We start from the raw sequence: 12,610 nt of genomic DNA on the forward strand, positions 1-12,610 counted from the left end.
ACAGGTTTGGGCAAGTCAATTATTAGGATGTCTTTAATCACATTAAGAATATCCAAAGGAAATTAACCATTGCAGGATTGTTAGAAAAGGACGACTTTACAGTTTAATAGCCATTCCTTAACCTGATGTTATACATCTGCCCCTGTGAGAAGTAGGAGTTACATTCACTATTTCATTTTATATTCATTGTAGATTAAACACATTCTGCAAGGCCTCACACACGTGACCAAAACATGCTGTAATAAAGTCTGCCAGCGACTGTTGTTGATTCTTGCTATGTGGTTATTGCATATTGAGATACGGATATTGTTTTTCTTCTGTAATGAGAAGTTATCAGAGTGTTGTGCACTTTGGGCCCATGTAATGTCTGTCAAACGAGGAAGCAGAGGGAGAGAAATAGAGGGTTGCTAAAGAGATACTGAGGTAGGGGAACAGACCTAACCTGCACGTGATAGGAGTGGAGGGGGGTTTAGGGGAGGGGGGTCATAAAGTGTGTAAGAACAGCTCTTTATCGGGTCAGGAGAGCTCATGACAAGCTTATAAAGAGACAGACACCACAAAGCAGACTGTTGGAGCCGTTACCTGGACTACATTCACAGGTAAGACAATAACAGCAAAGCGTTGAATTCATTATTTGTTTTTACTCACAAAGAACAAGGTTGGTGATTTGTTAGACAGTTGTGTCTTGAGTATTCAGTGTTCTAATCAGTCATTTCTCTCCCTCTCCAGATGAAGATGAAGACTCTGGTCTTACTGTTGTTGAGCCTGGCAGGTAAGGTGTCTCAGTGAGAGCTCTAGAAAGATTTCTAAGTTCTCTCCCAAAGTTCTCTTCGATTATTTTCCTAAAGAATGATAGGCTGTAGGGTTGTACATATAGCCTATCACATGATACAGCACCAAAATATATATTTCAAAGATGTGTTTGACCTACTACATGTGTTCACCTACTACACCCCCATAGCCCCAGCAAGGCAGGGAGGACCACAAGCTTTTTATAATCTATTTTTGGGGAGGTCGGGCCCCCTAGATAGCATATGAACCCGTCATAAATCATGATTTTTGGGGGGGAATGACAGGAAATTTTCCTTAAGGCTAATGGCAAAATGTGTAGAATAACAAGAAATTATCTCAGGGATTCTTGAAAGTCGGAAAAAATCCTAAAAAAACGTAGATATATGTAATTATTTGAGCTTAAAGTTTACGTTTAGGGGAATTTGAATATATATAAATGTTATGTTCTAAATGTAGAAAAACATGTCACAATGCTATTGAAATTAGCCCTGGAACATTTCATAGCGCTATAAAACAACATAAAAAGAAGTTTAGAGATTTGTATTAATACATATTTGAATAACATACTGTTAGAATTAGACAATTAAGGACTTTAAACACTTGGACAGTAATTGTTCAAATGAAATGTATTTTAGGGTGTCTGATGGAGTTGACGTATATCCAGTTAGTTGGGTGGTTGTTCCTTTACATGGTGTGATAGCTGATACTTTGGTCTATCAAAATATATATTTAAAATGTTGCTAATATTAAGACAAATATTTGAGATTGTCCCATCTTTCAAGAATCCCTAAGCTCTAAAACAGCAACATTTTCTCTCATGGCAAAATGTGTAAAATAGCATTAGCTTGGACCTTGCGGGCCGCGCGAAACTGTGCTACGCCACATAGCTCTTCTGTTGCTTGGCCCCTCTGTGCGTATTGTTGTGTGCATTTTGTTAGCAATACCAGTACAGTGTATTTTAGGGGCCACTCAAGCTAATATATGTTTTTAAGATATACAGTGCCTTCGGAAAGTATTTAGACCCCTTGACTTTTCCCACAGTTTGTTACGTTACAGCCTTATTCTGAAATTGATTCAAATGTTTTTTCCCTTCATCAATCTACACACAGTACCCCATAATGACAAAGCAAAAACAGGATTTTTTGTCTACAGATTGCAAAATGTGTAAAAAGTCAAGGGGTCTGAATACTTTCCGAAGGCACTGTACAGTACTTGGGGGGGGGGGCTGGAATGTGATGGTCTTACTAAAAGAAGAACTTAATCATTAATATTCCTCTTTTCAAATCTTTTTTAAAAAGTCTAAGACTGTGGCTGAAGTGAAAGTTAGAGTCACTGTGACTTTGTGATCAAACCTCAATCTCTGTTTATGACTCTGTTGTCTAGGCTCATATCAGCATTACCCTTATCATTACCTGATAATCCTTTAGTTTATCTCCATGAGGTGGTTTTATAAAAAACAAATATTTAACCTTTATTTAACTCAGCAAGTCAGATAAGCACCAGTTCTTATTTACAATGACGGCCTACCCTGGCCAAACCCTGACAATGCTGGGCCAATTGTGCGCCTCCCTATGGGACTCCCGATCACAGCTGGATGTGATACAGCCTGGATTCGAACCAGGGACTGTAGTGATGCCTCTTATGAGATGCAGTGCCTTAGACTGCTGCGCCACTTTATGATTCAATACTGATATGTACTACTGTATACCTGGGATCAGAGTTACTAAATTTCTGAATCTCAAATCATTCCATATTTTCTACAAAGTGCATTATTTTTGTCCAGGGCCATTTAAAAAACGCTGCACCTATTGCACAGGTTAAAATGGGTAATGGTCAATTGAAGCACTTCTGATTTTTCTCTATTTCTCAGTGGCTCTGGGGAGACCACATGGAGTCATGGATGAATGGATTGATGAATGGAAACCATCTTTGCACCAGAGAGAGATCTACCCAGTCCTGAGAGACCTGGAGAAACCAGCTGGCTGGAACACTGAGGCGATTGTAAAACAAACCCAGCTTAGTTCTGTGGTGGATGAGAAACCTAATGAACTGAACCCTCTAGTGCAGGAGAAACCAGAAGAGCTGAGCCCCCTGGTGCAAGAGAATCTAGTGGAACCCAGCCTGGATTTACAGGTGATTCCAGTAAGACATGAAAAACCAGCTGAATGGATGCCAGTGGTTCAGAAGAAACCAGAGACAGAAGACACTGTGGAGCTGGAGAAGAAAGTAGAGAAAGCCCAGGAGAAACCAGTAGAGAAAGCCCAGGAGAAACCAATTGAGAAAGCCCAGGAGAAACCAGTACAGAAAGCCCAGGACAAACCAGTAGAGAAAGCCCAGGAGAAACCAATAGAGAAAGCCCAGGAGAAACCAGTAGAGAAAGCCCAGGAGAAACCAGTAGAGAAAGCCCAGGAGAAACCAGTAGAGAAAGCCCAGGAGAAACCAGTAGAGAAAGCCCAGGAGAAACCAGAAGAACTGAGCCCTCCGGTGCAGGAGAAACGAGGAGAACTGAGCCCTCCAGTGCATGTGAAACGAGAAGAACTGAGTCCTCCAGTGCAGGAAAAAACAGAAGAACTGAGCCCTGTCGCAGAGGAGAAACCAGAAGCACTGAGCCCTGATGATCAGGAGAAACCACGGGAAGATGTGGCCCCTGTGGTTGTAGAGGAGTTGGTGGAGGTGGGCCCAGCAGCAGAGGAGGAGGCTCAGCCTGAGCAGGAGATGGAGGCTGAGATGAAAGAGGATCTACTGAGGATGGAAGATCCCGAGATGGGGAAACCAGAGATGGAAGAAGCAGAGATGGGATTAAATATGGAACAACCAGAGATGGAAGAACTAGAGATGGAAGGAAAAGAAACGGAAGAACCAGAAATGGAGGAACCAGAAGTACCAAGGGTAAAAATGGAACCTGAAATAGAAATGGAGACAGAGGTGGAGATGGCGTTTGCAATGGATGAGGGGCTCACCTACCAAGAGGAGGGCCCTCTTATGGAGGGTGAAAATGTCATGGCTGAAGAGCCAATCATGGATTTGGAACCACTACCAGAGGACAGTTTGATTGAACAGTATTGGAGAGGAGGCAGTCCTATGGATGGCAACAAGATGGCTCCAGAAATGATATATAATTTTGATCTGGAAGAGGAGCCAATGACAGAACTAGAGCCGTTGCTAAGGGAGGGGCCTAGCCTGGAGGAAGATGATGAGTATGTCATAGCGGAACAACCAATCATGGAACTGGAGCCTGAAATTAGGGATGTGCCTTTTGGAGAGAATCCAATCACGACAGATTACGCCATCAAGGGAGAGAAGCCAGTGAGGGAACTGATGGAAGACATGGGGCCTATGACGGAGAGGGAGTACTTCCTGGCTGAGGAACCAATCATGGAGCTGGAACCTGAAATGAGGGAGGGGCTATACACTGGGCATTATCCAATGACAGACTCAGCTGTGATGGTAGAGGAGCCAATGATGGAGTTGGAACCTCTAGAAGAGAAGAGGCGTCTTAGGGAAGAGCATTTGCTTTTGGAGGAGGGGGTTCGAGTAAGAGAGAGGCCTCTCATGGAGCAGCCAATGATGGGCGAGGGCCCCATGATGGGCGAGGGCCCCATGATGGATGGAGAGGCGCGCATGTGGGTGGAACCAGAGAGGGAGAGGCGGTCTTTAAATATGGAGGAGGTGGGGCTAATGGAGAACATGGCCCAACGTGAACCTACAGGTGAGAGAGATTCTTTTATTTGTATTTATTTATTTAACCTTCATTTAACCAGGCAAGTCAGTTAAGAACAAATTCTTATTTTAAATGACGGCCTACCAAAAGGCAAAAGGCCTCCTGCGGGGACGGGGGCTGGGAATAAAAATGTAAATTAAAATTATAAATATAAATATAGGACAAAACACACATCACGACAAGAGAGACACAACACTACATAAAGAGAGACCTAAGACAACAACATAGCAAGGCAGCAACACATGACAACACAGCATGGTAGCAACACAACATGACAACAACATGGTAGCAACACAACATGGTATCAGCACAAAACATGGTACAAACATTATTGGGCACAGACAACAGCACAAAGGGCAAGAAGGTAGAGACAACAATACATCACACAAAGCAGCCACAACTGTCAGTAAGAGTGTACATGATTGAGTCTTTGAATGAAGAGATTGAGATAAAACTATCCAGTTTGAGTGTTTGTTGCAGCTCGTTCCAGTCGCTAGCTGCAGTGAACTGAAAAGAGGAGCGACCCAGGGATGTATGTGCTTTAGGGACCTTTAACAGAATGTAACTAGCAGAACGTGTGTTGTATGTGGGTGATGAGGGCTGCAGTAGATATATCAGATAGGGGGGAGTGAGGCCTAAGAGGGTTTTATAAATAAGCATCAACCAGTGAGATGGAGGGAGGTCCACATATTCCAACAATCACACACACACATCTCACAGGAGGTTTGTGGCACGTTAATTGGGGTTGACGGGCTCGTGATAATGGCTGGAGAGGAACCAGTGGAATGGTATCAAATACATCAAAGACGTGCTTTTCATGTGTTTAATGCCATTCCATTCGCTCCGTTCCAGCCATTATTATGAGCCGTCCTCCCCTCAGCTGCCTTCTGTGACACCAGCACGCACTTACACAAACGTGTTAAATATGGAATGACGTTGCAATGCTGATTTCTACCACAGGGAGGAGCTCCTGCAGTGGTGTGGTCCTGGAGGGGAAATGCTACCAGTTCTTCAGAGGCCCAAAGACAGCTTCAGATGCTGAGGTGAGTGGGAACTAATATCTTATTTTTTTTCATGTTTTAATGTATTCTCTGTTCCTTCTCTGTTTTGTCTCTCAGTGAATCGTTCAACATCTCTAATTCAACAAACATGTAAACATTTAACCCGTGTTTTCTCTGCTCCTCTGCAGTTCTACTGCCAGGCTAACTTCCCTCGTGGCCACCTGGCATCCATCACCAGTCAGACCATCCACAGACAGGTCATGGACCTCATGCTGCAACAGATCGGAGGATACACACGCACCTGGGTTGGAGGACTACGCTACCTGGACGTGAGTGTGTGTACGTGTGTGTGTGTGTGTGTGTCACTATCCTGTTTATTTGTTTACACATTTTATCCTATTTACTCTGTCAGACTGGTCGCTTCATCTGGTTGGACGGTGCCCACTGGTCCTATGAGGATTGGTTGCCTGGCGAGCCCAATTACACGGCAGGGGTGGAGAACTGTCTGGAGCTACTGGCACTTGGTACGTACGACTGAAAGCTAACTAATCGTGTAATGTATTCTTGAGCATACATCCATAGTGCCATTGAGAGTATGGAAGGATAGCGATGGATAATATAATGACTGATGACTTATACAATTGAATAACACTTTGTTGTTCTATTATTGATGTTTGTTTTCTGCTTTTCAGGAAATGGGAAGTTCAATGATATGCCGTGCTGGGATCTGCGAGCGTTTGTCTGCTCTCACCCTGTCTAGGAAACAGTAGGATAAAGCTGCTGAGGGGAGAACGGCTCATAATAATGGCTGGAATGGATTATAATGGATGGAATGTAATGGTGTCAAATCCATGAAAACCATGTTTCTGATACCATTCCATTAACTCCATTCCAGCCATTATATTGAGCTGTTCTCCACCGCCCTAGACACTGATCTAAAGTCAGATTACATTCTTCATCCCAGTGTGGAATATTTGGGGGGAAACTGATCCTAGAGCTGTACATATTAGTGCATCCTCTATCCCGAGCTCTAGGAACACAGCGGTGTCAGATTTTATGACCCTTGCACTTTGAACCTCTCAGGAGGTTTCCAGTTTGAGTCACGGGGGATTCAAGTACCTGGCTTCAGTGGTGAAAGAGATTCTTAAACATTTAACTGCCTTCACACTGTAAGATATTATTTCTCTATGATAAACAATCTATTTTAGAGCCATAGGAAAGCACTTTTTATATTTTGAAAATAGAACTATGCTCATATGTTTGTGTAAAAGTTATATAAATGACTGTAATGAATTCTATAAAGGGACATTTTTGCTAGAAACGTTCTTGGTCCTGTGTTTCAGTATTACTAACTTATCTTTGTGTGTGCATGTTTGCTCACTGGTCTCATATTTGAGATGACTCCATTTTTATGGCACCCAGTTATAGCTAAGCTTTAGGGTCATAGCAAAGTGCTATCTGGGGGGCTTTGGCTCAGCACTGTTAACCCAGCAAGAAAACTGCTGTGGGTCTATGGCTCATATACAGCCCACATTAGACACATATATGACTCACATACAGCCCACATTAGACCCATACATTAGACCCATACATTAGAACCATACATCAGGTCGTTCCACCAATTAGGTGGCTTTTGAGCAGCGGTGGAAAAAATACCCAAAAGTCATAATGTAGTAAAAGTAAAGATACCTTTATAGAAAGTTACTCAAGTAAAAGTGAAAGTCACCCAGTAAAATACTACTTGAGTAAAAGTCTAAAAGTATTTGGTTTTTAAATATACTTAAGTATCAAAAGTAAATGTATAAAAAAATTCAAATTCCTTATATTAAGCAAACCAGACCACACAATTTTCAAGATTTTTTTATTTACATATAGCCAGGGACACACTCCAACACTCAGACAGAATTTACAAACGAAGCATGTGTTTAGCGAGTCCGCCAGATTAGAGGCAGTAGGGATGACCAGGGATGTTCTCTTGATAAGTGCGTGAATTGGACCATTTTCCTGTCCTGCTAAGCATTCAAAATGTAATGAGTACTTTTGTGTGTCAGGGAAAATGTATGTAGTAAAAAGTACATAATTATCTTTAGGAATGTAGCGAAGTAAAAGTGAAAGTTGTAAAAAATATAAATAGTAAAGTACAGATACCCCAAAAAACTACTTAAGTAGTACTTTAAAGTCTTTGTACTTTACACCACTGCTTTTGAGTAGTGTAACTTGGGGAAAATACACTTCATTTCACCTAAAAGTAACATTCTGTCATAAGAGCACATGTTAAACTTAATAAAAAACATGTTTTCCCATCACAAGAGGTTAAATAAATTTTAAAAATACTATAGTAGATGCCTGTTAAGTGCCAAATAATTGTACAGGGTTGACCGTAACAGGGTTGACCGTAACAAATCCCCTTGTGATAGGGGGAATGGAAGGAAGCTTGTTGTGCGCAACAGAGAGTGGCAATTGAATGCAAAATGTAATTGTTAAAACATTTCTAGCCTGTCTATCTATGGGTAACAAAGATGACATGTTATGTGCAAAAAGGTTGACGTGTTCCGCCACAAAACACCAGAACATTTCCAAAAAGAGTAGAACCATCTAAGCACTAATGTAAAGTCTGCTACGCACTTTACACAAATTACACAAACGCAGCGAAGGAGCGTTGCTTTTTACTAGTTCTACCTACTTTTGTACTTCTCAAATATTTGAATGGACGGTACTGTATATGACGCTCTGTAGCCCTGTTTATACCTGGTGCTAACATGGGTCCTTTCTCCTGACCTTATCTACATTCTGATTGTACACACATTTCCAGAAATGTGTCTACAAATGGTATAAAAATGTGTCTTTTATCCGTCCACTGCGTCTTCATTGTGACCAGATTTTCTAGTTCCTTACTTCATGCAAATTATTTCAGAGCTATTCTTTGAAAATAATATTTATTTATTTATTGTAAGACACATATTGATGTAATCAGTTAATGGTGCAACCTGTAAATTATTTTAGAGAGTGGAATAATGATGATTTAAGTTGTTTCTTTGTCCAGCTCTGTCTACACTTGTAAGATATCCAGACACACTGCGTGTCTGACTACCTCTGAAAGTGGGCAGGAAGATCTGATCACAATCAGATCACTTTGTGTCTTTTGATTGTCTACACATGTCTAAAAATGTGGACACAATCAGAATGTGGAAAAGATTAGGACAAAGGACGCAAGTAAGAACCAAGAATAAACGCAGCCTAAATTGCTCTGGTTGAGGAACAGTTCGAAATTGGGGGGGTTGTCTATCATTTAATTTTTTTGCTTTGGGGAGGATTGTTTTTTTCCCTGCTTTACATTCACTCTTTAGCAGGTTTGACTATAAAATGTCTTCCATCCTAGTCAAAGTGCTTCATCTACGTGCATGTTCCTCCCCTATATCAAGCTGTTTTGGAAACTTCCCTCATGCACACTACGCTTTTCCACACGCCACAAGTCAGTATCGTGTACCAGTCTAACTGTCTATGCTGCCTTCTATCCACCATTCATAGTAACAATAGAGGTAGGTTGATCGTTTGTCCAGATCTGCAATATGCTAACTAGCAATGACACCACACATAAAATCTTTCAAAGCTGCACCAATTTTCAATATAAGCGGAGAGGCCAGGTGCGTCATTGCGCATTAAACAAGGAACTCAAAAAGCTCCCCTAATCGATCTTGTTTAAGGACAATACAATTATCCTTCCTAGGCTAGCCTACAACACCACAATACAATTAATAATTGCATTATTGTTTTCAAGTAAGTAAAAAAATTATACTCTAGGCTGTAAACTGCAGTGAAAATGTCATTTGAATAACAGAGCAAAAGAGCCTTGTGATTTGAATATTTCATTCCATTTGGATCAGATGTGGGTCTACTTTCGATGCACTGTCTGTTGTGGATCATAATTCTCTCAAATCGTCCTATAATAATGTGGCCACATATGCTACCAGCAGACCCAGTTATTCAGGAAAGCTTAAACAGCACTCTCCCTCCTCTCCAATCCGAGTGGCTATTCCTCGCGCACCTAGAACAATATAGCCAACATTTTTGTAATTGATATTTTAAAATCTATTACCTTTTATGTGTGGCATAAAAACAACCAGTCACAATGTTTTAATCTAATTACGCTACTTCAAAAGTCTCCTGCGCAGTGGCGGTTCTAGCTTCCTGGGCGAACCCCCCTTAAAAAAAAAAAACACCATTCTGCACTAACTGTAATTTTTATTCCGACATTTGGAACAACACAAATAAATAATCATAACATTTAAAACTATATAAATATATATATAACAATAAGACTCATAAATATCCAAAAATAAGTAACAAAGACAACTTTAAGCACCAGCTGTCAGAGCACAGATCACTGCACCTGTACATAGCCATCTGTAAATAGCCCATCCAACTACCTCATCCCCATACTGTTATTATTATTTTTTTCTCCTTTGCACCCCAGTATCTCTACTTGCACATTCATCTTCTGCACATGTACCACTCCAGTGTTAAAATTGCTAAATTGTAATTATTTTGCCACTATGGCCTATTTATTGCCTTACCTCCCTTATCTTACCTCATTTGCACACGCTGTATATAGACTTTTTTTCTATTGTATTATTGACTGTATGTTTGTTTATTCCATGTGTAACTCTGTTGTTGTTTGTGTCGTACTGCTTTGCTTTATCTTGACCAGTTTGCAGTTGTAAATGAGAACTTGTTCTCAACTAGCCTACCTGGTTAAATAAAGGTGAACTAAATTTTTAAAAAATAGAAACAAATTGTAGTATATAAATACAAATAAAACAGTGAATCAAATTATTACACTATTGCTAACAAAAAAACACAAATAAAACTAAATTGCAGAAATCTTATATTACACAAATAGAATAACACACTTATAAAGAAGATAACCTGATTATTGCACTTCAAACAAGAAACACACAAACTAAATTGCACAACTAATTGCATTAGTACTGTACTAAGTTAGAGGGGCGCTATTTGATAGATTCCCCCGCTCTCCCTACCTCGGGCTTCCAGTGGTGAGACCTGAGGTCAACCTACCCCCGCCCCCTCTCGTACTTCTGAGTGGGAGACTTTCCCAGGCAGTAGCCTGCCTAGCTCACAAACTAGAATCAGGGCGCCCACTCCGACAAGGTTAATTGACCCACAGTCGCACACGGTGACATGATATCATTAACGTGATGTACAAATGAGCGATAGAAAACCAATAGCGCAAATGTCACCATTCGGAATATAAGTCAGAAGTTCACATACACCTTAGCCAAATACATTTAAACTCAGTTTTCACAATTCCTGACATTTAATCCAAGTAAAAAATCCCTGTTTTAAATCAGTTAGGATTACCACTTTATTTTAAGAATGTGAAATGTCAGAATAATAGTAGAGAGAATGATTTATTTCAGATTTTATTTCTTTCATCACATTCCCAGTGAGTCAGAAGTTTACATACACTCAATTAGTGTTTGGTAGCATTGCCTTTGAATTGTTTAACTTGGGTCAAATGTTTCAGGCAGCCTTCCACAAGCTTCCCACAATAAGTTGGATGAATTTTGGCCCATCCCTCCTGACAGAGCTGGTGTAACTGAGTCAGGTTTGTAGGCCTCCTTGCTCGCACACGCTTTTTCAGTTCTGCCCACAAATTTTCTATAGGTTTGGGGTCAGGGCTTTGTGATGGACACTCCAATATCTTGACTTTGTTGTCCTTAAGCCATTTTGCCACAACTTTGGAAGTATGCTTGGGGTCATTTTCCATTTGGAAGACCATTTGTGACCAAGCTTTAACTTCCTGACTGATGTCTTGAGATGTTGCTTCAATATATCCACATAATTTACCTCATGATGCCATCTATTTTGTGAAGTGCACCAATCCCTCATGCCGCAAAGCACCTCCATAACATGCTGCTGCCACCCCCGTGCTTCACTGTTGGGATGGTGTTCTTCAGCTTGCAAGCCTCCCTCTTTTTCCTCCAAACATAACGATGGTCATTATGGCCAAACAGTACTGTTTTTGTTTCATCAGACCAGAGGACATTACTCCAAAAAATACGATATTTGTCCCCATGTGCAGTTGCAAACAGTAGTCTGGCTTTTTTATGGCAGTTTTGGAGCAGTGGCTTCTTCCTTGCTGAGTGGCCTTTCAGGTTATGTCGATATAGGACTCGTTTTACAGTGGATATAGATACTTTTGTACCTGTTTCCTCCAGCATCTTCACAAGGTCCTTTGATTTGCACTTTTTGCACCAAAGTACGTTCATCTCTAGGAGACAGAACGCATCTCCTTCCTGAGCGGTATGACGGCTGCGTGGTCCCATGGTGTTTATTCTTGCGTACTATTGTTTGTACAGATGAACGTGGTACCTTCAGGCGTTTAGAATTTGCTCCCAGGGATGAACCAGACTTGTGTGGAGGTCTACAATTTTTTTTCTGAGCTCTTGGCTGATTTCTTTTGATTTTCCCATGATGTCAAGCAAAGAGGCACTGAGTTTGAAGGTAGGCCTTGAAATACATCCCCAGGTACACCTCCAATTGACTCAAATGATGTCAATTAGCCTATCAGGAGATTCTAAAGCCATGACATAATTTTCTGAAATTTTCCAAGCTGTTTAAAGGCACAGTCAACTTAGTGTATGTAAACTTCTGACCCACTGGAATTGTGATACAGTGAATTATATGTGAAATATTCTTTCTGTAAACAATTGTTGGAAAAATTACTTATGTCATGCACAAAGTAGATGTCCTCAACCTACTTGCCAAAACTATAGTTTGTTAACAAGAAATTTGTGGAGTGGTTGAAAAACGCGTTTTAATGACTCCAACCTAAGTGTATGTAAACCCCCGACTTCAACTGTATGTATATATATTTAGGCATAGGCAACATGTGCAGCTGCCCAGGGCGGCATCTTGCCTGGGGTGGCATGAGGCGCCAGCACACAAAAAAAGTTTAAATAAATAAATATATCTATATTTATTTATTTAAACTTTTTTTGTGTGCTGGCGCCCCATGCCGCCCCCGGCAAGATGCCGCCCTGGGCAGCTGCACATGTTGCCATTGCCTAAATCT

The 12,610-nt window shown here is 40.9% G+C and overlaps 1 protein-coding gene across 1 annotated transcript; it reads left to right on the forward strand.

The window, feature by feature from the left end:
- The first annotated feature begins 525 nt into the window (after positions 1-525).
- Positions 526-6,761, forward strand: LOC120057992 (fibrous sheath CABYR-binding protein-like). Its single transcript, XM_039006477.1, has 7 exons — positions 526-599; positions 730-772; positions 2,663-4,501; positions 5,474-5,556; positions 5,703-5,843; positions 5,927-6,038; positions 6,207-6,761. Exons 2-7 carry the CDS (start codon positions 730-732, stop codon positions 6,272-6,274), a joined length of 2,286 nt encoding a protein of 761 aa, XP_038862405.1. The 5' UTR covers positions 526-599; the 3' UTR covers positions 6,275-6,761.
- The last annotated feature ends 5,849 nt before the right edge of the window (positions 6,762-12,610 follow it).

Source organism: Salvelinus namaycush, chromosome 13, assembly GCF_016432855.1.
Source record: "Salvelinus namaycush isolate Seneca chromosome 13, SaNama_1.0, whole genome shotgun sequence".
Classification (NCBI taxonomy): Eukaryota; Metazoa; Chordata; class Actinopteri; order Salmoniformes; family Salmonidae; genus Salvelinus; species Salvelinus namaycush.